The sequence below is a fragment of the Xenopus laevis genome, chromosome 2L (genome assembly GCF_017654675.1).
Source record: "Xenopus laevis strain J_2021 chromosome 2L, Xenopus_laevis_v10.1, whole genome shotgun sequence".
In the NCBI taxonomy this organism is placed as follows: domain Eukaryota; kingdom Metazoa; phylum Chordata; class Amphibia; order Anura; family Pipidae; genus Xenopus; species Xenopus laevis.
The window spans coordinates 43,715,374-43,742,587 of record NC_054373.1 but is presented as its reverse complement, the minus strand read 5'-3'; the positions used below and the strand labels follow the sequence as shown (position 1 = coordinate 43,742,587).

Below are 27,214 nucleotides of genomic sequence, written 5' to 3'. Positions count from 1 at the left end.
AAACGTAATGGACGCGCCCCCATCGTTCCATTCTACGTCACTGGGTTGCGCCGCGCGTGAATTAGACATTTGAAAGAACGCTTTCTTGTTAGTTTAGTTTTCGAAGGGAAGCGTACTGCAGCCGAGCAGTCATATTTGTAACACCACCATAACCTGTCAGCTGTGTGTTCAGTATACTCAGAATAAAGGCACCGTGAGTTAATCACGTGTAAACTCGGGTTTCCATGGTAACAGGGAGAGTGAAACCTAGATATGCTCAGATACTGGCGTCTTTTTCTTGGATGCTGAGTTGCGATGATGTCAGGTTCCCAAAAAACAGTCAAATGCGGACATGGAAATGATTTTCAATAGCCCCATTCGTTTAGGGGTGTGTTTACTATTTAGCTCACAAAAATGTAAAGGGTATTGGTATTACCCCCAAATTATTTCTTTTTACTGCTTATGAAAAGTACATAGAAAAATATTTACAAAAAAATGTAGGGGACAGACTGAAAGACAACATACTCCAGCCTAATACATACAGACAAAGATTGGTTGTTCACCTTTTCGTTAACTTTTAGGGGCAAATTTACTAAGCTCGAGTGAATAGTTAGAATCCAAAAATATTCTAATTTCAAAGTAATTTTTTGGGTACTTCGACCATCAAATTGGTCAAATTTGATCGATTCGAAGTAAAAATTGTTCGACCATTCGATAATCGAAGTACTGTCTCTTTAAAAAATCCTTAGACTCAATACTTCGCCAAATAAAAGTTACCGAATTGAATGTTAGCCTATGGGGACATTGTAGATAGATTTTGGGCACTTTTTACGATTGAATAAAAATCATTCAATCGACCGCTTAAAATCGTTCAAATCGTTAAATTCTAACGATTTTATCGTTCGATCAAACAATTTTTGTTCGATTGAACTTTTTGCGCTAAAATCGCTAAAAATCGCTAAAATTCAATATCCGAATTCAAAGGATTTTACTTCGAGGGTCGAATTTGAGGGTTTTTTAACCCTCGAAATTCGACCCTTGATAAATCTGCCCCTTAGTATAATGTAGAGAGTGGTATTCTGAGACAATTTGCAATTATTTTTTTAGCTTTTTATTCAGCCGCTTTTCATTTTGCAAATTCAGCAATCTGGTTGCTAGGGTCCAAATTACCCTAGCAACCATACATTGATTTGAATAACAGACTGGGTTATAAATAGGAGAGGTCTGAATAGAAAGATGAGCAATAATAGTAGCAATAGCAATACATTTGTAGCCCTACCTCTCTAAGCATTTGTTTTAAGATGGGATAAGTGACTCCCATTTGAAAGATGGAAAGAGTCAGAAGAAGAAGGCAAATAATTAACGAAAAATATATAATGAAGACCAACTGAAAGTTGCTAAGAATTGACCATTCTATAACATAATAAAAGTTGACTGAAAGGTGAACCACCCCTTGAATACTCTGAAACCCTTTTTACATTGTACAATTCCACTAAGTCATAACAATGCTTCTACTGTCAATCTGCGCTGAAATGGCCTTCCAAAAAGTAATCAGAATACAAGCATTAGCCAGGATTGTAGTTATATATATATACACCCAAGAATCAGAAATAGTACAGAACTCTTCAAGGCTGCTCATGCTCCCCTATCTTTTGCACAGATCATTTAAATAGGGGAATCTGTGGGAAGTGATTTCTGATGCAACTGTAAGTCAAGATAAGAGAGAATGGCGGTGCTCATACACTGCAGAGAGAAAAGTACCCAGTCACAACAATTCGTAGTGCTCTACAGAGCTAGAAGATTTAGGGTTTAACAAAATATCATTGACTGTAAATAAGTTGCAGCATAATAGTGCTTTTAATTAAAGGCCTTGAAATGTATTTTATTATTTTAAAAAACTGGTGTTACTGTGCCATTAATGAGGCAAGTTATGCATATGATCTGTTATTACATTATATATTTGACAAAGCCCACATTACTGTATGTCCTTACACTCACATTCAATTCAATAAGACTCATCTTAGCCTTTGTAAATTTTGTGCTTGAACACTCGTTGCACTCCCTCTTAATCGCAGTGGCGGAACTACCGGGGGAGCAGGGGGCGCGAGCGGGCCAGGGCAGGGGCAGCTTGTGCGCCACTGAAATGCGGGCCGAAAATCATGTACGGAGGGGGGCGGGGGGCCCGGCTGCGCGTCCCGCACTAGGGCCCACCCTCCTCTAGTTATGTTACTGCTTAATCGTTTAAGATTGTTTAGTGGTATGTACAATTTTTTCCCAAAGGAGTGGCGAATGCTCAAAGCTAGTTAAGAAAGACATCTTAATCAAGTACCTAGTAGTTGAAATCCCCAAACATACAACATGGGTTAGTCTCAATTATAGAGCATTATTATAATGATATAATATTAGGATGAATTGTGCTCCCTTAAAGGGGTTATTCACCTTAAAATTAACCTTAAGTATGATGTAAAGAGCAATATTCTGAGACAATTTGCAGTTGGTTTTCATTTTTTATTTGTAGTTTTTGAGTGTTTGCAATATCAGTAATCTGGTCCACATTACCCTAGCAACCATTATTTAAAGTGGTGGTTCACCTTTCAATAAACTTTTATTATGTTATAGAATGGCCAATTCGAAGTAACTTTTCAATTGGTCTTCATTAAATATTGTTATATTTTTTTAATTATTTGCCCTTTTCTTCTGACTCTTTCCATCTTTCGAATAGGGGTGACTGAACCCATCTAAAAACAAATGCTCTGTAAAGCTACAAATGTATTGCTATTGCTACTTTTTATTGCTCAACTTTCTATTCAGGACCTCTCCTATTCATATCCCAGTCTCTTATTCAAATCAATGCATGGTTTGTAGGGTAATTTGGACCCTAGAAACCAGATTGCTGAAATTGCAAAATGAAAAGCAGCTGAATGAAATCGCAATAACTCAAAACCCACAAATAATAAAAAATGAAATCCTGAGGAGAGGGCGTGGATAGAAAAAATATTAATTAAAAAGTAGCAATAACAATAAATAGCTTTACAAAGCATTTGTTTTTTAGATGGGGTCAATCACCCCTCCCCCATTTAAAAGCTGGAAAGATTCATAAAAAAAGCAAAGGAATCTTGTTTATAAAATATCTGAAGGGCTGGGGTTAGAGAAATCAAGCTATTGAGTTGAAGGTCATCAAAAGCTGGAGGTTGGTAGTCAACTGTAACATAAATCACAGGACCCCTTTTGAGTTTGGGGTCCAAGCAGGGCTGCCACCTTCTGTCCCGTGGAACTCCGGACAGGCCAGAACCTTGACACAGATCCGATCAGATCCCCATTGGAAGCAGCAGTCCCACCCTGATTTATTCATTTATGGTTGAGATTCTAGCTAGCTGTCCCCACTCTCACCTTAGTACATTAATACTGTTGTATAAGCCGTCCTGCTATAATTTCCAGAATATATAGGAAAGTATTTAAGTACTCAGCCCTAAGTGGACTTTAGATTGGGTGCCCAAAAATATTTAGGAAATTAAATAAACACTGACATCAAATACTACCCTATCTGGCCTTCTGACTAGGCCCTACCCTGTGTTGTTTTTATTACTCTTATTTAATTATGGCTGTATTCTTGGGGACAGGCTTATATATTCAGACAACAATATCATAAGGTGTAGTTGGCCTAAAATGTCACATGGTCTGAGCCTATGCATTCTTTAATAAAGGAATTTTTAATAAGATTTCCAAATGAGTACGGTTTAAATGGATGATTGTCCCTTTTATGTTATTGAGAATAAGTAGTTAGATTTAACAGACTTCTGCTTTTCTAATTCACCACTATTTTCCCAGCACTTTTCATAAGACACAATATCCAGTGGTTACTGTAGGGGCAGAAATGGGCGTCTAAAGTGCAGTCCTGATTTTCACTTTCAAAACAAAGCTTGATGCAAGGGTTTCCCTGACCCGCACCTGACCCTAACCCGCCCTGCTACAACCCGCACCCACCCGCTTCCGGGGTCCTCCGCCCCGCCGATGACGTCACAAAAGGGGCGGGGCAAGCAGATGCAAGACTATAAAACCGGAACCCGCCATTTGAAGGTGGTGGGCAGGGAGAGCAGGAGAAGAGCTCAACCCGCACCCGTGAAAAGCAATGCGAGGTCGACCCGAGCCCGCGCGGGTAAACCCGCGGGTCCCTGGTTGGCCCGCACATCACTAATCCCAAATCATCATGGAAAAATTAGCAAAACAGTGAAATTTACTTATTGTGCTATTTTTGGGCTGCTTTTGAAGTGCCTCTTGGCTGGTTTTGTAGCTGACTTGGCTGGTTTTGAAAATGAGATGTGGCAACCCTGCTCGATACTGACACTTGTAGGGAAAAAGCAGAAACACTTGCTTCCCACCAGCAATGAATTATATATATATATATATATATCTATATATATATATCTATATATAGTGCCAATGACCAGCAACTCTCCAGGGGTTTCAGTGAAAAAATCGTATATAAATATGTGCAGTTACAGCCAACGTGACGTGCTCAGGGACCTATATATATATATATATACACATATATAATTTCATTGCAGCACGACTATAGTGAGTAACATGAGCGCAGACTGAAAGGAGCAGGTGCTGTTACTCCTTCGCTTTCTGTCAAAAAAAGGCCGGGCATGGTTTCACAGCGAACTTGATGAGACCCCGGCACTCCTTCATACAGCACTACTGCCTATAGCAACAGCATCATCTCAAGCGCTAGCAAAATCTATTAGGACGCCACTTCCTGCCTGTGGGGGTGGGGCCGGAAGTTGGCCTGATATTCCCATCTTGCAAAGTGCTGCTTTAGGTATAGTCTGAGGGAAACAACGCGGCCGCCGGAGAGGTAATGGTGAGGTTACATGGATGCGGAGAATAGTCACGAGGGCGGCTGAGACGCCTTGAAGACAAAGGGCCGGATGGTACATTACGGATCTCTGCAGGGCCTGCTGGTTGCTCCTCAGTGCCACTTCTGCACGGTAAGTCCGGCTTGTTTGAAGCTGTGAGCGGCCTGTAGCAAAACTAGCAATACACATGAATTCTGCTGGCGTGCCCTGTTGTGTCTGTCTGTAGTAGCCCTCCTGGTATAATCCATGTCCTGCTCGGCTGTACTGCTGCTCTCATAGGTTGCACCGTGCTGACAAGAACGTGCCTGTGCTCTTCCCTTCTATACACGGATGTGTTCTCTTTCTGCGCTAAAGCCCATCTGTAAAGCGCTAAAATCTATTCACCGGCATCTCTGGTGCTGTCTGTGCTATTTATTTGGACTGTAAGCTCTTTGGTACAGGGCCCAACCCTTCTGTCTTTTCACTGACACGGTGTATGTGTTTCAGTGGAAGAGACCATGGAGTAGAGTCCTGCAGCAGGTTGGGTACCCACTAAACCTGTGGTACCCTGTGGGTTGCGGGTAGAAGTTCTGGGTATAGACGCGGGTTGGCAGTTCTACGGGTCGGGCTGCGGGTCTTCTCAATAGCGATTTTTACTCCCTTTTTTCTGATCACATCGACTTCTGATGATGTCACTTCCGGTTTACAATGACAGCACTTCCTGATTCTTGATGGTCAGCAGGTCTGGGTTGTGGATAAGGTACTTGGGGTCGGGTAGCGGGTTTAATCGAGTAAGAATGCTGGTCCGGGTTGCGTGTATGGGTCGGGCACGGATTCCAAAAAATGGACCCGCGCAGGACTCTACCATGAAGTTGTGTAAAATAATCATGTTCGCTATGATTCTGAGTGTCACACCTGTTTGCTTGATGGACACTCAACCAAAGTTCCTTACATAGGGGCAAATTCACTAACCTGCGGAGTTTCGCTAGCGCAGCCTTCGCCGCACTTCGTCAAGACGAATTCACTAAAATCAGAAGTTGCGCTCAGGGAGGAGAAAGGTAGCGAAGTTGCGCGAGCGTTAATTCGTCAAGCAAAGCGAAGTTACACTAGCGATGCCTAATTTGCATACGGCACCAAGTTGAAGTTGAGTGGACGTATATGTAGCATTAAATACATTACACTACACAAGCCTGGGAAAGCTTTATGAAATAAATAGTTATGTTGCCCTATAAATGTGCTCACTGTTTAGTTTAGGTGCCATATGTTAGGAAATGTAGAGGGGAAGGAGGGTGCCCCCAAAAAAATCTTTTTCAGCCTATCACCCTTAAAAAAAGGAAAAGACACCAGCGTTTTTTGGGACTTAGAAAAAATTTCAACTTTTTTTGAAGCAATCCCTATCTACTCTATTGCACTTCGTCTGGTCTGAGGTGGCGAAGGCAAGTCTGGCGCAAGAGGTAACGTTTAGTAAAATGCTCAAGTTAGTGAATTAGCGTAGCTACGTCGTCCCTTAGCCATAGCGCAACTTTGCCTGGCGTAAGGGTGAGAAGTAGCGCATTTACACCAGTGCCCGTTAGTAAATCGGCGAAGTAACAAAATGACGTCACGCTGGCGTTAGCTGCTTCATGCTTTAGTAAATTTGCCCCTAAGTGAACACAGCCTTCAGTCATAGAAGCCACCTAGTCTTTGTCTTTATTTTTTATTCTAGAACTGACAGTAGTCCGAGAATAACACACTAGGGGCTAGGTGATATTGGACTCTGTCATCAGAGTCTCAAAGATAAGTCAGATAAAAACAAAGACACGGACCTAGTGACATAGTGAGCCTTGAATCTTGTTGGCAAATTCCCTGTTTGTTCCAAGCTCTTGCTGGCAGCATCCTCCATTAATTCATTGGTACTTTTGGCATTGCAGCTTGGCATTTAGCATGTTCATATATAATTTGCCCTAAGTACAGTACAGTAAATACTTAAGTACAGTATTAAAAGGTAACCTTGGTCTTGCTGCATAAAAAAGAGACATCTAAACTTGTTTGTCTTTCAGTTCATATTGGTGTTTGCTCATATGAGCCTTGCCACTCTTCTGTCATTTAGCATGTTCAGATATAATTTGCCTTAAACAGTAAGTACAGTATTAAAAGGTAACTTTGGTCTTGGTGCATGAAAAAGAGACATCTAAACTCGTTTTTAAAGATGACTCTGCTTCTCGGCACAAAGAAAAGTCATTGGAACCTTTTGAGTCTCTGTACTAGAGAGAATGGGGGCTATTGCTCTCTGGGTATAGAACTATAAGGGAAGTCTTAATGGAAAAAAAATATAGTAACTACATGTTGGAACCATATAGATGATTTATACACGTTATGCTCTAAATTGATGTACACTTCCTATTTAGAAATTTTGATTAGATATTTACTGTGGGCCACAACATGCTAAAGAAGAGCACTGCATTGCATAGTATTGGTCTGCAGAACTACCAGTATCAGGAGTTGTATTAGGTGCCTTGGCTAAGAACTACTAAACAGTGCTACGCAATATGTTGGCGCTATATAAATACATGTTAATAATAAAAGCTAAGCACCGGAGAGACTGCCTTGGTAGAAAATAGATTAACATCAACTGAAAGATATGATATAAATTGCTTTTGTAAATTATTTGGCATATATGAATGAGGCACTCATTTTCTAAGGCCAGACTTAATAGAATGGCACTGATCAGTATAGTACTTCTAGTAAGTGGAATTGGGTAAATCAGACAGCATATTTGTTATTTAGCCTGCAGTTTAAGATAAACTCTGTAATTTACTAAATCATATGTCTTTATATTCTCCTTTTTTTTATGTATTATTTTCTAATTCAAGGTATAATCTGTTTCATAGGTAATTCATGGCTGGGGACGTGGAAGGGTACTCTTCCTCAATCCACGACACCAGTGTCTGTGCTGGCTTCAGGGCGCTGTATGAAGAATGCCTTTTGGTTGATGTCACTCTCGTCATAGAAGATCATCAGTTCCAAGCACACAAGGCTTTGCTGGCGACACAGAGTGACTATTTCCGTATTATGTTTACCGCTGACATGCGTGAGCGTGACCAGGACAAAATCTACTTGAAAGGTTTAACTGCAACTGGTTTCAGCCATGTGCTTCAGTTCATGTATTATGGGAATATTGACCTTAGCATGGCTACAGTTCACGAGATCCTGCAAGCTGCTATGTACGTGCAACTGACTGAAGTAGTGAAATTCTGTTGCTCTTTTCTCATGGCTAAAATCTGCCTGGACAACTGTGCTGAGATCATGAGGCTACTGGATGATTTCAGTGTCGACGTAGAGGGTGTCAGGGAAAAGTTGGACTCCTTCTTGCTAGAGAACTTTGTACCACTCATGTCCAGGCCTGAATTCCTGTCTTATTTGAGCTTTGAGAAGCTTAAGAGCTACTTGGATAATGACCGCCTAAGCAGGTTTCCTGAGATAGAGCTATATGAAGCTGTTCAGGCCTGGCTGCGGCATGATAGGAGACGCTGGAGGCACACTGATACCATTATTCAGAACATCAGGTTTTGTTTGATGACACCAGCTAATGTCTATGAGAAGGTTGGTGAGTTTGAAAACACTAGTCAGGATTCATCGGTTATGTAGGCCATCCTTGAAAATCCAATAATATACAGACAGACAAAAACTGAAGGAATAGATAGACATACATCTTGGTTTATCATTTTGCTTAGTGTTGTACCCATGGGAATGGCCTTAAAGGAGAACTAAAGCCTAACTAAAGAAGTAGACTAGAAATATTGTACATTATGTTTTGGGCTTCTGTTTCATCCCAAGGCAACCACAGCCCTTTAGCATGGAAGTTCTGTGTCTCCAAAGATGCCCCAGTAGCTCCCCATCTTCTTTTCTGCTGTTTTACTGCACATGCTCTGTGCTGCATCAACTTGTATTAGAGGCCAACATAACAAAGCAGCCTGTAACATTTCTATGAAATTATCTGCTTTACCAGAGATATGTTTTCATTCAGCTTTTATGGGTAATATTGTTGTGTAATTATAAGCCAAAGTACCTGCAAAGCTAAACTGTGGGGACAGGGACTGGCCTTAAGATTTTGAGATGATGGGGGCGTTTATTATGTGTTCAGCGCAGTGTAGGCTTCCCCACTCCTACCCCTTACATGTCCCCTAACTTGCACATCATTCATTGCATTATGATGGAGGTATGGACAAACCTACCTTATGCATCGCAGTGATGTGCTGCACTCTGTATATCTCTGCAGATTTTTAATTGGGAAGGACGTGCAGAGCACAGCAGTGTCTCTGGATACAAATGCTTATTGAATGAGCACAAAGGGGTGCAGTTTTGTGCTCTAGCAGTTGTGTCCAGGGTCACTGTAAATTATCTTTATTGCCTATTTTTGCTTATTTTGCTTTCCTATATAATTTTCAAACTAAGGTCTTCCTATGTTTGTAACTTTGTAACAGGCCCTGACTAAAACATAGAACACCAATGGTGGCTTGAAAATTCTCCCACATCCTCTGCCTTAGTTGTAATTTTGACTTCCATTGTTATGTTTTATGTTACATCACTGGTGCTTTCTGTTCTATTTATAACTATTCGACATTGGGGCCAATGTCATACCTCTTCTCTAGTTTTAACATCTGCCCTAACTAAAATTTGTTACATTAATTTTGGTGTGAATGTGGGAGTTGTTCAGGGAACAGATAAAAGATACTGGTAAACGCCAGAACTTATTCCAAGCAAAAAGTAATTTCTTTCAAGAAAATGTAATGCTCGTAAATAACTAGTTAAGTATATTTTCTAAACAAATAACTTTAGTGTCTGTTGGTGTTTTTTTGTGTTGCTGATCAGTTAAAAGGGCATTTGTCATAGGAAAACTATTTTCCCTCCAGGGGTGTGGGCGAGTCCACAGTCAGGTTGGTGGAAGTAATAATATTTTGACCAAAAAAATGCACATAGGGCACATTTTTTGGTTGAAAATAGTTTTGTTTTCCCCAAACAGTGTGGGGGCTCGTATTAGTTCACATATCCAGTGGGGAAAAACATTTTCCTGAGAGGTGCCCTTTAATTCTTTAAATCTTTAATTGTGCTCTGATAAACTTCAGACACTCTTTACAGCTGTACTGCAAGCTGGAGTGATATCACCCCCCTACCCCCCCAGCAGCAGAACAATGGGAAGGTAACAAGATAACAGCTGCCTGGTAGATATAAGAACTAGGGATGCACCAAATCCACTATTTTGGATTCCGCCGAACCCCTGAATCCTTCACAAAATATTCGGCCGAATGCCAAGCCAAATCCTAATTTGCTTATGCAAATTATGGGTGGAAAGGGGAAAACATTTTTTTACTTCATTGTTTTGTGACAAAAAGTCCCGCAATTTCCCTCCCATCCCTAATTTGCATACGCAAATTAGGATTCGGTTCGCCCTGGTAAAAATCCAGGTCCCACTGCGGCACATTCAGTTACACTGAGTAGGAGAAACAACAGCCTGCCAGAAAGCAGTTCCATCCTAAAGTGCTGGCTCTCTCTGAAAGCACATGACCAGGCAAAATGACCTGAGATGGCTGCCTACACACCAATATTACAACTAAAAAAATACACTGGTTCAGGAATGAAATTTTATATTGTAGATTGAATTATTTGCAGTGTAAACAGTATAATTTAGAAATAAAAACTACACCATAAAAATCATGAGGGAATCCCTTTAAGCTTGGGTTGCAACCCTAGGCTTTATTCACCCTCCAAAACTATTGAGAGCAGATATAACTATGTAGCTGTTCTTAACTGGGAGTGCTGTAAGTTCATTGGGGGTACATTGCCCACAGACAGGTCCGGACTGAGAATGAAAATAGGCCCTGGCATTTCAGGTACACAGAGGCCTAAACAGCCCCCGCCAGCCCACTTAATACTGATTTTCTATGGCACCTTATAGCAGCCCCTCTGGCATTTGCCAGAACCCACAGATTGCCAGTCCGGGCCTGCCCACAGAGATTGATGTAAATGTCAGGTGACTCTGCTGAGCTGTTTAGTGAGTTGTGGAATGGCCAGTGAGTCAAGACTGCAATCCTCTGCTTCACTTGATCCTCTTGACTGTTTTTAGCTTTATGCACAGCTGCAAATGGCCTTTCTGTCAGCTCTCTGAATGTGCTTCTTGAGGCGCTCTTTAGCAGGTCAGTGGCTAAGGCAATTGGAGTACATTTTTTTTTTTTTTTTACAATGTGGCAGTTTGATTCCAGTGACATCAAAACTGTGGCAACAGATTGCTGGGCTTGATATGATTATTTTTCATCATAATAAATGAAAAGGTCTGAGGTAAAGGAACACCATTCTGGCGATCACCAGATGACTGGTGTGTTTCCTGCAGCTGTGGTGCCCTCCTGCCAAACACTGTGTATTGTTCAGAATTCTATAATATAACAGGGCAGTTATAATTGTACTCAGATGACCTCTTTTTGGTGCATGGTATGTGCTGTGAATATGTTTTAAGTTTGTTTTTTTGGGTGGATTGCCAATGCTGTCCTGTGAAGGATGGGCAATAGTCTAATGCATACAGTACAATCGGTGTCTTTAAGGAAAAGGAATAGTATAATCGCCGATCACTTACTCTGGACCAGTGCACTAGGTACTATAGGAGCCCCACATTGACTGAAAAGCAGATTTTTCTTCAGAGTTTAGCTTTTCACTTACAGTGGCCAAGAGGGATCACCAAGAGACAGAATAGGATGGCAACGAAGCACTCCTACCCTAGAAGCCAGCTCTGTGCAATATTCAGCTAACAGGAGCCCCGGCTTGGGTTAGTGATTATAATTTGGTACCCCCCAAATGATAATATACCTTTCCTTCTCATTAACGAGTTTGTGTGTTGCCATTCTCTATTCTGGCACATCAGGATGTTGTAATCCTCTGGAAACCAATGCAAACCTAGATTCATGCAATAAGTCCGATGTAGAAATGTCTTGCTATGATGTGACTGAAAATAACATAACATTTGTGTTAAATTTGCCCAGTTTTGACCATACTGTTAAACCATCTGGTCATGTCTGGCACAGTTGTGGTTCATTTTGACAGATCATCCAGTGACTACTCAATTTGCGCTTGGTCTGTCCAAGATTTATATCTACCAGTGCCACATTGCGTCCTACCAATGGGGGCATGTGAAGTGAAATCATGGTCTCTTTCTCTTTTATACCCAATGACTGTTTTCAATATTATATTTTTCTTACTTATACCCAGATCCACTTGATCAGCTCTTTTAGTTGTATAAACTGAACAATATTTCTCCGCAACTGTAGACAGTCGGCCAAAGTGACCGGCTTGTAGTGCTGTAGCAAAATTCATTAACTGTTTAATATGGTGTCTGAAAATTCTCATATATCCAGGTCATGATATACAGTATCTATTAGAATTAAGTCAAAGTAGGGATGCACGGAATCCTCTATTCGGCCGAATCCTTCGCAAAAGACTTGCCTGAATAACAAACCAAATCGGAATCCTAATTTGCATATGCAAATTGGGTGGGAAGGGGAAAACATTTTTACTGACAAAAAGTCACGTAATATCCCTCCCTGTCCCTATGCAAATTAGGATTCGGTTCAGCCTGGCAGAAGGATTCGGCCGAATCCCGACCGAATCCTGGATTCCCTACTAAAGGGCAAATTTTCACCTGTGAAGGCTTTGCCACACTACTACTACATGTATGGGACCTGTTATCCAGAATGCTCGGGACCTGGGGTCTTTCCATAATTTGGATTTAATTTAAACATTAAATAAACCCAATATGCTGGTTTTGCTTCCAATAAGGCTTAATTATATCTTAGTTTGGATCAAGTACAAGCTATTGTTTTATTATTACAGAGAAAAAGGAAATCATTTTTAAAAATTTGGATTATTTGGATAAAATGGAGTCTATGGGAGACGGCCATTCCATAATTCGGAGCTTTCTGGATATCGGGTTTCCGGATAAAGGATCCTATACCTACGTTTATTCACTAAAATACAAAGTTGGGTCTCTGCAGCTGAACTCTGACGAAGTTTCACTAGCGTAAATTAGTCATCGGGAGCATTTCATTGCGAACTTGCTCTAACGTTCATTTCTGCCTAGCGAAACTTTAGTACTCTTACGCTTATGTCAATTTGAATAGGGCAGGTAAATAGGTTGTATATATGTCTTTATTAGAGATGTGGTGCAAATGCTTGAAGCAAAATAAAGACAAAAGAGATCCTCTAATGCCCTAGATATTAGGGATGCACCGAATCCACTATTTTGGATTCGGCCGAACCCCCGAATCCTTCGTGAAAGATTCGGCCGAATACCGAACCGAATCCGAACCCTAATTTGCATATGCAAAATAGGGATTGAAAGGGGAAAATATTTTTTACTTCCTTGTTTTGTGACAAAAAGTCACGCGATTTCCCTCCCCGCCCCTAATATGCAAATTAGGATTCGGTTCGGCCAGGCAGAAGGATTCGGCCGAATCCGAATCCTGCTGAAAAAGGCCGAATCCCGAACCGAATCCTGGATTTGGTGCATCCCTACTAGATATGAGCCCACCCGAAAACAGATGAGGCATGCCCTTCAAATGGTTTAAATAATGTTCAAACAAAAATTAACAATTCCAACTTTTAATTTAACATTTATCAAAGATCTTTCACTTTTTAAAAGAAGAAATAAAGAAATTATGCTTTTTACATTCAGTTTGTGTTTTCATTATTCCATCATTCTTTACATTGCAGTTAACCACTGAAACTTTTGGGGTTTTCTTAAATTTTTCTCCTGCCCATATAATGCTTTTAGTGGATTGTATAGGTGGGTGATTAGCATGTGGGTTATTAGCCCCGTGACCTTCCATTATATCACTTACACTGCTATCATGTCTTCTTGTGGCCTTGCAGCTGTTTATTTATTGTATGTTTGTTTTTGTTTTTTTGTTTTAATCCTTCATACCTTGTCTACTAGAAAATCATGTAAACATTATATAAACCCAATAGGTTGGTTTTGCTTCCAATAAGGATTAATTATATCTTAGTTTGGATCTAGCACAATGTACTGTTTTATTATTACAGAGAAAAAGGAAATCATTTTTAAACATTTGGATAAAATGGGGTCTTTGGGAGACAGCCATTCCTTAATTCGGATCTTTCTGGATAACTGGTTCAAAATCCGCGAGGAAAAAAAAATGCGAAATTCGAAAATTGATGCCTGGTGTTAAAGTCAATGGGTGTCCGAATAGTGTTGACGTGCGGCGTTTTGGACGCGAGTGACTTTTCATACGCGCGTCTAAAAAATTATAGGCAAATTTTCATGGGAGATTTGCAAATGTATCGCCGGCGCCAAAACGCGGAAAATTAAAGTAATGAAAATATAATGTACTTTTTCCTGCATTGGTAAAACTAGTGTGTTTCCTTCAGAAACTCTACTATAGTTTATATAAACAAGCTGCTGTGTATCCATGGGGGCAGCCATCCAAAGATCCGTTACATAAAAGATGCATTCTACAGAATTCCATTGTCTTCTATTAGTAACTTGTGCCTTTTCTCTTCTTTCAGTTTTAATGGCTGTCCCCATGGAAGCCTATCCATATAAAGTAGAGTTTCTAAAGCAAATTCATAATTTTTACCAATGCAGGGCAACAGTCTATTATATTTTAATTACTTTAAAATGCTTTTATTTTTTGGCGTTACTGTTCCTTTAAGTGAGCTGTATCACTGATGTGTGAATTATGTGATGCATGTTTCTATGCATTAGGTTGCAGAGCAAATCTATTTTATTACTGGATGCATGGTCACAGTCTCCAGATACAGTTATTGCCTGTTGTGACTTATGTGTTCATGGCTTGAGTAAATGCTTTAACTTCTCATCAATGTTCATGCCTTTTAGTTGCTGCATTATGCATATTTTTTTAACAGGCTTTGTATGTTATAATCTCTATAATTTGCAGTCAAATTAGAGAACTCTGGTTTAGATGTGTGATTTTAACTTTTAACTATCTCAGTGCCTATCCACCTAGTCACATAGCACAAGGTAGCGTCTTGCAGTGGGTCGGTTACCCGCAAACAAAGCGGGTACCTTGCAGGATGAGGGTAGAATTTTAGGGTGCTGGGATAGATGTGGGTAGCGGTTTGGGTTGCAGGTCTCGTCTAAATGTATTTTATATTGTTTCTATTTTACTCCTTTTAAAATTTTACTCCTTTTTAAAATAAAAACTTACTGTTTTAAGGAGAACTAAACCCTAAAAATAAATAAGGCTAAAATGCCATTTTTTATATACTGAGCTCATTGCACCAGCCTAAAGTTTCAGCTTGTCAATAGCAGTAATGATCCAGGACTTCAAACTTGTCACAGGGGGTCACCATCTTGGCAAGTGTCTTCGACACTCACATGCTCAGTGGGCTCTGAGCAGCTGTTGAGAAGCTAAGCTTAGGGGTCAGAGCAAATTATCAAGCAGAAAATGAGGTTTATCTGTAATATAAGATGATGCTACAGGGCTGATTATTAATTTCTGATGCTAGTTGCACTGGTTTCTGTGCTGCCATGTAGTAATTATCTGTATTAATTACTAATCCACCTTATTTTGTGACATTTCTATTCTATGTGTACTGTATATTGTGAGTGGGTCCCTAAGCTCAGAAACTGTCGGCAGCACAGAGCATGTGCAGTGAATCAGCAGAAAAGATGGGGAGCTACTTGGGCATCTTTGGAGACACAGACCTTTTCTGCTGTGGTTGCCTTGGGCTGGTACAGATGCCCAAAAGATAATGTACAACATTTCTAGCCTACTCCTTTAGTTTTACTTTCCTTGTCCTTTAATGGTGGTTGGCAGGTTGCAGATAAAGCAGTTGCGGGTCGGGTAGCATATCAAAGTGGGTAAATATGCGGGTTTCTGTTTGGGTTGCAGGTCCAGGTCTTGTTCCGCGCAAGGCTTCAGTGCCGCTTTACACCCCTATGCCATTGGAGTTACATTCCCTCTGCAAACTTACAGTCCCTGACTTGCATGTGCAGTGTACCATGCCTCTGGGTAGGCAAGCATGACCCCTGTCTTAAAGCAGGACTGTGCCAGTAGAGCCTCCAAAGGGACCTGTACGTTTTTTAGGGCTACTGGGATTGGCGCAGCTGATTTATGTAAAAAAAGCTTTCATTTTACTTTGAAAGTTGCAAGCAAATGTCTCCGATGAGACACTATTCCTTTTCTTGTTAAAGGGGCTGTAGATTTTCCTGCAGCACCTAAAACAAAAGATGTAATTTGCCTATCTAGCCCAAGACTAGTACACTCAATATCATGTGCTTTTGCTTGTTTTTTGTGTTCATGCTTATCCCAGATGGCCATAAATGCATTTCTTCTTTTAAAGAAGTTAAACAGGGTTATGTAGGCGATGGGATAATGTTTATTTTCAAGCTTTGCCGAGAACCCCAAATTCACATTATACACCCTGTTTCTGTTTTTTTTTTTCTCCAGGTGAAAACATCTGAATTCTATCGGTATTCGCGGCAACTGAGACATGAGGTAGAGCAAGCCCTAAACTACTTCCATAACGTCAGCGAGCAGCCTCTGATGGAAATGAAATCAAACCATATCCGTTCAGCAAAGCCCCAGACTGCAGTATTCCGGGGAATGATTGGACACAGCATGGTTAATAGCAAGATCCTTCTTCTTCATAAGCCTCGTGTGTGGTGGGAGCTGGAAGGTCCCCTCGTTCCTCTCCGTCCAGATTGCCTTGCCATAGTTAATAATTTTGTCTTCTTGCTGGGTGGAGAGGAACTCGGGCCTGATGGTGAATTTCATGCATCTTCTAAAGTATTCAGATATGATCCACGTCAAAACAGCTGGCTGCGAATGGCAGACATGTCTGTACCACGGTCAGAATTTGCCGTCGGAGTCATTGGTAGATATGTTTATGCTGTGGCTGGAAGGACGCGGGATGAAACCTTTTACTCCACAGAGCGTTATGATATCATAGAAAATAAATGGGAGTTTGTGGACCCTTACCCTGTCAACAAATATGGCCACGAGGGGACTGTTCTTAATAATAAATTGTTCATCACAGGGGGCATTACCTCCTCCTCGACTTCCAAGCAGGTGTGTGTGTTTGACCCAAGCAAAGAGGGTACCGTGGAACAAAGAACCAGAAGAACACAGGTTCTAACAAACTGCTGGGAAAATAAGTGCAAAATGAATTACGCTAGATGTTTCCACAAGATGATTTCTTACAATGGGAAACTCTATGTCTTTGGTGGAGTCTGTGTTATTTTAAGGGCTTCATTTGAATCGCAGGGCTGCCCCTCTACAGAAGTTTATGATCCTGATATGGATCAGTGGACTATTTTGGCGTCCATGCCAATAGGTAGGAGTGGTCACGGAGTAGCTGTGCTAGACAATGAAATCATAGTGCTCGGTGGCCTCTGTTACAATGGTCATTATAGTGATTCCATCTTAACCTTTGATCCGGAGGAGAACAAATGGAAAGAGGACGAGTATCCCAGAATGCCTTGCAAGCTGGATGGTTTACAAGTATGCAGCCTGCATTTTCCAGAATACGTTTTAGAGCATGTGAAACGTTGCACATAAAAATAAGCAACTCTTGTTTTTAGAATTTTTTTTAATGTCTTAAGCAACTCTATTCCCATAGCTAAAGGCAGGTTCTCATGGCAATGACTAGTTGTTTTTCTTTGTTCTTTGAAAGCATTATATGAATCAGGAGGCCCATTGTGAACTTGGCAGACTTCGGGGGGGGGTCCTTGCCAGGTTTTTTATTTAAATATATTTGGTCCATTTTACAATCTCTTGTCTGCAAGTGAATCCACAGTTTCTCTCCTTGTATACAGATTAAAAAGCAAATGTAAAATGAAAATAATTTGGAATGAGGTTGGATGATTATCTTTTTTTATTGTGTCAGGATGGGAAGACAATATGTAATTTCCAGTATATCCTGACTGTTTCACATGCAAGTCCACATTTAATGATATTTACTTACATACAGCAGATGGATTTTTCTCATAAAATTATATAATTTCTTGCCAGACCCTGCATAATGTAAAGCCTACTAATCCCTTCTATCCCCTATCTAAGAAACTATGTATGCTGCGTAGCTCTTCTGTTTTATATCCATTATTTATTACTATTGGTGCTAGGTCCCTGCAAATCTGCCTGATTTTTTTTTTAATCCCCTTTAATTTATTATGTATTTTATTGCACATGGGCAGTGTTTGCAGTTGCAATATGTGTTATTTGGGTATTTCGATTGATATTTACATTTTTAGTATAGTCTAGACAGTTCTATTCCGAAACAATTTGAATTTGGTTGTATTAACTGGTTGCTAGGGTCCAATTTACCATAGCAACCAGGCAGGCTTTTGAATGAGATGCTGAAATAAGTATAAGGGTCTGAACAGAAAAACACGTTTAATCAAAACGAACAGTAATAAAATTATAGTCCATTGTTGTTTTTTTTTTTTTTTTTTTTTTGGCTGCTGGGGTTGCAAAACATATGTCCTATAGCATATTAAAAGTTGGTTTTAGATGAACTACAACTGCAGCAGATTGTACCGGAACAGACAGGAGGAATGATGGGAGAATCTCCAGGATCTATCGGTTTCTTGTGTAAATCTATTTTGAGATAAAATCTGTTGTGAAGCCCCTCTTGCTATGTTGTTTGTGATGGCATACTTGATTTGGCTACCTTGCACCATAGGGCTACTGGGCATATCTGAAGACACTTCCTACCTCTCCTTTTTCATTTGGATTTTATGTTATATAAAGGTCTGCAAATTTTACTTAAAGAAAAGTGACCTATGTACAAAGGTGCATAAACATTATTTAAACTGACAAAAATGTAAATGTTTTTTTTCTGCACAGGCATGCACGATTGCTCAGTTCATACGGAAGCCATGATGGTCTACCTTTAACTAATAGAACCAATTTTACAATCCTCCCCTCAAATCAGCATACTCAAAGACCGCACCAGCCATAAAATTCTTTGGTTAAAATGCCTTTATTAGGACATGGGTTCTGACCCGAAAATTCAGCAACGTTTCAGACTGCCATGAGTCTTTTAGAAAGTTAAAGTTATTATTTGCAGGGGGATGGATTTTTTCTAATATCATTGTGACCAAACATAATGAATTCTTTCTGCTGTAAATATGGCAATGTAATCCCCTTCAATATCAATAAATCTGCCCCTTAGGTTCCAGCTAAATTCAAATCCTGCAAAAAGTGCTGCGATTTGGCTAAATCTTGAATTTATGTTATTTGTTCTTTTAAACAAGTTTGGTGTCAGGGAAAAAAACATCTATTCCCTTTTCAAGGTTAGTTGAATGATAAACATTCACTGGTACCCATGCGTGCTGCATACAGATTTAATGGAATGGGCTAATTGACACAAGTGATATAGGATATAATGTACCCCCACTGTAAAATTATATGGATATTAGAAGTCACTGAAGAATTCATGTACCAAATAAAGGCTTTCCTATGGGTCATGGAACTCCAAAGTAACATTTTATAGTTTCCTATTTTATAACAGTGGGTACATTACTGTATATTAGCATAAATACATCAATCACGTCACACTAGTGACTACACAAAGCAATGATTATAACTGATGACATCACTAAGCACTGATTGATAAGTATATAGCTGAAGGGTTAATCATGGCTCGTTTGTGACTTCTATACACTTGTTTAGTAAAGCATCGGATAGCGAAAGCCCCATGGAGTCTCTGTTGCAAAAGAAACCTCACCATAAATTTCTAATAAAACGAATTTCATATTTGTAAAAATTCAAGTCCAATTTATTTGAATGCAATCTATACTATTTGTTTTTTGTAAATACCATTATAGGGAAAGAGCCCAGAATAAGCAGAGATACAGCAGCATGCAGTCTTCTCTATTACTATTGTCGGCTAATGCCTACGTGTGTTAACACATGAAACGCGTTAGGAGGAGAAATGTTGGGGAAATAAAGTTACTTTTTAATCCACCCCTGGCCTCTGGTTTGTGAAAGTGCACGCAACAGTTTTGAAGGGATTGTCGGCTAATAATGTCTATTTATCTCAGTAAGACATAAAAGGGACGTTTCACTTGGAAATGAAATGGTCCTGCAATAATCTGCATGCTGCATTAGGTAAAAGTGTACACCTGGAATCCATTTAATCTCTGTGAAATTTATATACATGAAAAAGGTTGCACTTTTTACAGAATTATTAGTATATATTATTAAAAGTGCAAACTTGGAACAAATGCTTTCTTTTAAAGTGATATGACATGTTGTATAAAAGGCACCTTTAATTGTGTTTCTGCCTCCAATTGTGCACAATCCCCCTCCCTTTAAAGCTTTGCCTAAACATTGATTTACACTGGGTATTCTCTTCCCAACTGGCTCCTGTACTGGGACCTCCCTATGATCGTGGTTTTTCAATTAGCATTGTGCGGCTATGGACAGAATAAGCAGAACTGCAGGGATGGGGAGATGTGGCTCATTGCCCAATCCATGGCCAATTAAAGACATCAGTAAGTGACAGTCAGATTGGGATTCTTTGGGGGGGGAATATGCAAGTGTCGGTAAGTACACAGTTCTTAAAGTGTCCATTGTCAAATTGTAAAAGTGTTGTAAGTACAACAAATTCACAGAAGGTATCAAAGTTTTATAGATTTGTCAGTGTTTACAAATTTTAAAAATTGTTATATAAATGGTAAATTGTGTTGTTACACCGTGAAAATGTTTGTATCAAAAAACTCTCTATATAGACTTAATTGATATCCCACCCCCTCCCCCCAACAATTTCATTATGGCGGGGACAATTTGGCAGAAAAATGTCATGGGTATGATAAATTCTCAAAAATTGTGTACCTATGACACAAAATATAGCAACTCCGACTTTTTACTTTTTTTTCTGTTAGGTAGAGGTGGAAAATGACAGAGAATTGTTCTGTGAATTAGTCTACATATTTATAATACTTTTGTGTATTCCCATTTTTTAAAAAATGGTAAAACCATCCTATTGGGTTAATCTAATGTTTAAATGATTTTTAGCAGACTTATGGTTTATTGATCCAAATGACAGAAAGTACCCTTAGGTGGAAAACCCCAGGTCCCGAGCATTCTATATGATGAATTCTAAAACTTTTTAACAGAGACCAGTGAGCTTCAGCACAGAGCAGGGAGGACTTGGGGTTCTAACTTGAGGGCTGTTGGCTGTGAGAATCAAGCGGGACTGGCAATCATTGGGTTCTAGCAAACGCTAGAGGGGCTGCTGTAAGAAGCCATGGACTCTTACTATTTATTGGGTTGGCGGGGGGATGTTTTGGGCCTCTGCGTACTTGAAATGCCAGGGCCTATTTGGAATCCCAAGCCTGTTGGGAAGAGCTCATCTGCCCGGTGTTAAACCCTCAAAGAACTTTCCCAGGCAGCAATTGCTCTCCTGTTATGTGTGTTCCAACTGCAGCCTCACAACATTGTGTTTGTGAGTCTGATTCAACCCTGCACAAAGAGTTTGTATGCTCTCCCTGTGTCTGCATTGCTTTCCTTTGGGTGCTCTGCTTTCTCTCTAAATTCTAACATCCAAAAAGCCAGGTTATTTGGCCCCCGATGCAACTGACAATAGTTTGTGAAAATGTTAATTGGTATGATTTGTATGTGTATAAGTATTTGTTATTATTGTAATTACCAATAGAATGTTTTTGGTGCAAGTATAAAAGACTGAACCTTTATACACTTTTGCAACCCGTTCCTATTCACAAATCATTTTCCACAGTCACCCAAAACCCTGTTTATTGCTTCATTTATCTTGGTCTATTATCAAACAATGCAGCGTTTCCCATTGCATACAAGGAGACATTCCATATACGACCTGTACAAAGTGTGATAGAGTTTACCACAGAAAAACTCACACTCTGTTCATTCCTATGGGATTTTTAGAATCATATTTATCAATTGGTAAAGCCATTTTATAAATATGATTCTAAAAATCCCTTAGGAATGAACTGAGTGGGTGAATTTTCTGTGGTGAGCTCTAACCTTCAATACACATTTTTATAAATCTGCCCCTTTGTGATGACATTATATTGATACTTTTATTATCAATATTAACAGGTTTTCTATGTGTGCTTTATCTGATATAGATTAAATGGTTCTATACTCTGGGAAGATTGTGTGGTTGTATTAGTCTTTCCTGTCTCCTGCAAGCACTTCCAGTGGCCAAGATAATAGACTAAAAGGTTAGACAGCTAGGACCACACAATATATTCTTTAATGTAATAACGCTTTAAATAAGTTTAACTGTGAGCTGAAGTTCTTTTTGTAGTTCGTAAGAAGGAGAAGTGTCTTAAAGGACAAGGAAAGTCCAATAAACATAATTGATCATGTGAAATAACTGACTATAAGGTGTTCTTAAGTGCTCTTCAATTACCTTAAGTCATCATCATTATTGTGCTGCAGAAGCTTTGTTGGAAAAATAGCGCAGACTAGGGAAATACCCATAGGCCAGTTCTCTGTACCAAGACCGCAATTCTGCGCATTGTAATCTAGAAGGCAACTGGAACATGCGCACGATTGTAACAAATTACATAGGTTGCACTCAGTTGCCATAGCAATGCGTTTTTTTTACAAAAGGAAGTGCGATCTGCAGAGTTCATTGCTTCATTGTCTGCCTCGCTACTTGCCCGTATTCGCTGCAGTACCACTAGACTACAGAAAATAATACCATGAATTATGCATTGTGGATCAGCTGGCTGTAAATGTGGCTCATGTGCAGTGACAGAGCATCTGCCATCTTGACGACGAGGCACAAGGAACATGGTGGCAGCAGCCACAGTGTAGGGGAATAGTTTCCGAAGTGAAGGAGCCGCTATTGAGGGAAACTAGTTCAGCAATGGGTACAGCAAAGGGGTGTGCATGATATGGGGAATCTATGAAATAAAGGGTTTCCATGTTCTTTAAATGATTTTCCATTCTTAACCTGAATTAGATTCTATAACTATAAGTGGCTACAGTAATATATATAGGTATATACTCTAGCTGCTGGGCCTATATATAACCAGCTCCCAGAGCTTGGCACAACCAAAATAACTCTATATTAAGCTGTAGTCTTCTGCGTTCCTATGTTGATGTAGCGTGGCAGAGAAAAGTGGTCAACTCCAGCGCAGGAGCTCTGACTTATCCAACTGTAGTGACCCATTTCTATATAGCCATCTCGTTTGCTGATCCAAGCAATGGATGTGAATTTGTGTACTTATCCCAAATGTGTGTATGTGTGGCCAGCTTTACAAATAAATAGATTTAGAGTAATACATCCAGAAATATCAGCACAGGCTATGATTACCTTTTGCTACCAAGGTTTGCCATTGCATTTGAACAGTGAAATACGAAGTTCTGTAAATATATAAGATTTCAAAGGGACCATTTTTATGTTTTGTAGGGAACAGTGAATCCAAGATCCGGTTCCAGAATCCTAGTAGTTTTTGCCAGATTAAGAATCCTCCAAATATTTTTTGGTGGCCTGTATATCAAAATTTAAATTTGTGCGTATTTATTAAGTTGAAAAAACTGAAACTCCGATCTTAAAAACTTGATCAACTAGAACTGTGAAAAAAAAACCCCTCAGACTCGGCAATCTACTCCTTTTCAGTAAGTCTAGCAATAGTGTTAGTTATTTCTGGTGAGGTCTACATTCAGAACTCTAACACTGATTTGTGTAATGTCCCGAGGAGGGAATGGGGTGTCTGACCAAATGTTGACAGTAGTTTGAAAGTGACATGATAAAAAGCCGTTGGAGGATGCTGGGATTTAGTGATGTGTGGGTCAGGAAAAACTCAATCTGCACTCGACCATAACCCACAAATCCTTAACCTGCACTCAACCCTAAGCCACAAAATGTTGCCATTGCAGGACTTGCACCCAATCCATACCCATGTCATCTTGTTCTGTACACTACTTCTGTGCCCGCCTCTGGTTCCAAAACATGGAATCTTCAGAAGCAGTGGAGGAGTGTACTTCCCCAGTCTGTCCCTCACCCAACCCTAACGTGCAATGGGTGGCCAAATTTCAACCTGAACCCATACATCACTACTGGGATTAGTACTACACCATCTACTCATATTGTAGATGCAGATAATGAATCTGAATTTACTATGTTATATGTATTAAGATATTTTGTAGACATTCACAGCTAATTATATTGAGGGGTTTATCATTTCTTAAAGCGGACCTGTCACCTTCACATAAAAAGTTGTATAATGAAAGTCCTTTACAAAAAATGGAGCCCAAATCTTCATTAAAACATCCATACGTGTTATAATGATATTTAAATATCTGAGCTGTCAATCAAATATTACCTGCCCCACCCCTATGACCGAGGAATAGAGGTGGGGCAGTCAATTACTTTCAGTTTCCATATAGCACTTCCTACATGTCACTGCTCTTGTCATATTCCCCCCTTCCTCCTCACGCTCTATAATTGTGTATGGGCAATAGGTCCCCCGTTTTGGTGCATACATAAGATTTTGGGGTGATAATGTTTTAACAACAAATTGCCACAATATGTCTCCTGCCTGCTTGATGTGATTGTGTAATTCCAAGACTGAAGGAAACAAATTCTAAAAAATAAAGTGTTCAACTAAAAGGACAGTAAAGAATTTGTAATTATATCTTAGGTTGACAGGTCCCCTTTAAAGATCCATCTTTCAAAGGTTACTGCATTTCCCTCGCTGGATCAAATCTGTTGTGGTGGTGGAAACGGTAGCAATTGGTACAAAGCTAACCATTTAATTTTGCACCCTCCATTCATTGTAAATACACCATTCACGGACATTGTCATCAGCTGGAAAAGCTTTACACTAGATCTTATTGGTGCAGAAATAAGTTGTAAGAGGCAGTTCTTCACATTTACAGATACAGCGGTAACACTAGCAAGGGACAAAAGTAAACTTGATTACTATCTACAGTAATATATAATATCACTGGTGATATTGGTACGACCCTTACAACTCCATCAACGGAATATGGGGGGGGATGTATAGTGATTTCTCTGCCTTTTTTCCTGCAAACCTCATATTGCTACTGTGCATTTAAAAATACTTAAGACTCATGTATGAACAGAAATTGAAGTGTTGCAGCAGGATAAATGATGTGACCTTTTTGTAAATCTGATTGGATATGGTGTTCATATCAAAACTATTGACTTATCAATGCAAAATGAATTCAGAAGCATTATGCACTAATGATTCTTGTAACTGTCACTACTGCAGATCTATACTTACCTCTGCCTCTTTTGCTTCATTGGTTCTCAGGAGAGTGCTGGGTATTTAATAGGTACATGTCTGATGAAATGCAAGAACTTGTATACTTTGTACTATTGAATGCACATATACAGTAATCTCATGAATACAATTTGCTGTGTAGTAATTCTGGCAAGCCATTACTCCTCAATCCCAGTGCTATTCCGCAGGCTTTACATATCAAAGGTTGCCTTTTTATGAGTATTGGAAACGTTTTACACTGGTCTCAGTCTTGTCCAATGTCTGAATGCAGATATTTAGACGACTTTAACTGCTGACTTTAATGACACCATGTACATTTGTGTATAAAGACAAATTGTAAATAAAATATTTTTAATCTTTAATCATGTGTACCCTTTCCTCTGAATATTTTTACATCAGTGGTTAATACCATGGTACTTTGAATATAAACCCATATGCTACTGATTGTGTGATTACACACAAAAAGGCAGTTTAACCCCTTGTTCAACAGTGCTTGTGCTGAACATACTTTTTCCTATTGTGTTAAGCAAGAAAAATATACGTTCGCTCATTTGGATGAAGCCATTCGGCGAAACGCGTCAGCGATAGGACGAGAGTGTGGAAGCGGCAGCCGTTGACCCCACGAAACTACACTGGACTAAGGCGAATGAATCGGACGGTTCAGTTGCGCAAAGGATTCGGAACAATAGACCGGAATGCCACATTGGTTTTAAAGCAATTTTATTGGGGGAATGCTTGTGAGTGCAATTTTGAATTGTTTATTAAATTTTTTATAACGCTTCCACACGTTACTTCCTTTTTACCCACTAAAGTTTTAAGTAGAATGAAATCGGACTGAGACACTCAAATTACATATGTCTGTATCAACTTACTTCTTGTAAGTATAAACACCTGCCAGACACACTAGGATTGGAGTGTGGGCTTCTGTGCAACTATAGACATCACAGGTGTCAAAATTTGGATACTATAGCTGAAACACCTCTAGCACCACTTAAGTTACGGACTTTTACACTGGTTAAATTTTAAGTGCATGAATTTTAAGTACAAATTATTCACATGCAGGTATATTGGAACATAGCAAGTTCACTAAAAATATCGTAATTTATTTAGAAATACTGCACTATATATATTTTATCTGTTTTATTCCCCCTCAAAACCTTTTGGTTTTTGAGGAATACAGCAATCTCTTGTGGAAATTGTCTTTTTTTGAAGGTGGAGGAGAGCCCTGCTGATTGCCTGATAGGAGAAACACCTTTCGTTCTAGAGGATTAACTACTTGACTAAGAAAAATATATGTATTTTGTGATTTGTTGAGCTAAACAGGATAAGTGAAGCTACACCATGTTTCGTTCTTGCAGGATACACCCTCCCGTTCCCCCCTTTGCTTTGAGTGTTCTGATAGCAGGAGTCCATTATGCAGGGGGATTATCTGTAACGGATATCTAATTTTATATATATATATATAAATATATATATATATGAATATATATCTCCAAAAAAACCACACTACTCAGGTCTTATACCAATTTAAAATAAAGCGTTTTTAATGGCACTATTACTATTTACTATTGAATGCACATATACAGTAATCTCATGAATACAATTTGCTGTGTAGTAATTCTGCCAAGCCATTACTCCTCAATCCCAGTGCTATTCCGCAGGCTTTACATATCAAAGGTTGCCTTTTTATGAGTATTGGAAACTTTTTACACTGGTCTCAGTCTTGTCCAATGTCTGAATGCAGATATTTAGACGACTTTAACTGCTGACTTTAATGACACCATGTACATTTGTGTATAAAGACAAATTGTAAATAAAATATTTTTAATCTTTAATCATGTGTACCCTTTCCTCTGAATATTTTTACATCAGTGGTTAATACCATGGTACTTTGAATATAAACCCATATGCTACTGATTGTGTGATTACACACAAAAAGGCAGTTTAACCCCTTGTTCAACAGTGCTTGTGCTGAACATACTTTTTCCTATTGTGTTAAGCAAGAAAAATATACGTTCGCTCATTTGGATGAAGCCATTCGGTGAAACGCGTCAGCGATAGGACGACCATTCAGCCTGACATCCATTCCGAGGTAGCTAGCTTGCGATCAGGATCATTCGCTCCTGGAGATGGCGTACACAGCATT

At 39.5% G+C, this 27,214-nt stretch overlaps 1 protein-coding gene across 1 annotated transcript; it reads left to right on the top strand.

Moving 5' to 3' along the window:
* Positions 1 to 4,700: 4,700 nt before the first annotated feature.
* Positions 4,701 to 26,903, top strand: klhl15.L (kelch like family member 15 L homeolog). Its single transcript, XM_018246244.2, has 3 exons — positions 4,701 to 4,970; positions 7,688 to 8,399; positions 16,274 to 26,903. Exons 2-3 carry the CDS (start codon positions 7,695 to 7,697, stop codon positions 17,381 to 17,383), a joined length of 1,815 nt encoding a protein of 604 aa, XP_018101733.1. The 5' UTR covers positions 4,701 to 4,970; positions 7,688 to 7,694; the 3' UTR covers positions 17,384 to 26,903.
* The last annotated feature ends 311 nt before the right edge of the window (positions 26,904 to 27,214 follow it).

Bases quoted from the DNA above. Each gene is read 5' to 3' on its own strand.
- klhl15.L (XM_018246244.2), top strand. From the start codon at position 7,695: ATGGCTGGGGACGTGGAAGGGTACTCTTCCTCAATCCACGACACCAGT. The intron at 8,400-16,273 runs GTTGGTGAGTTT...TTTTTTCTCCAG, and splicing joins CAGCTAATGTCTATGAGAAG to GTGAAAACATCTGAATTCTA.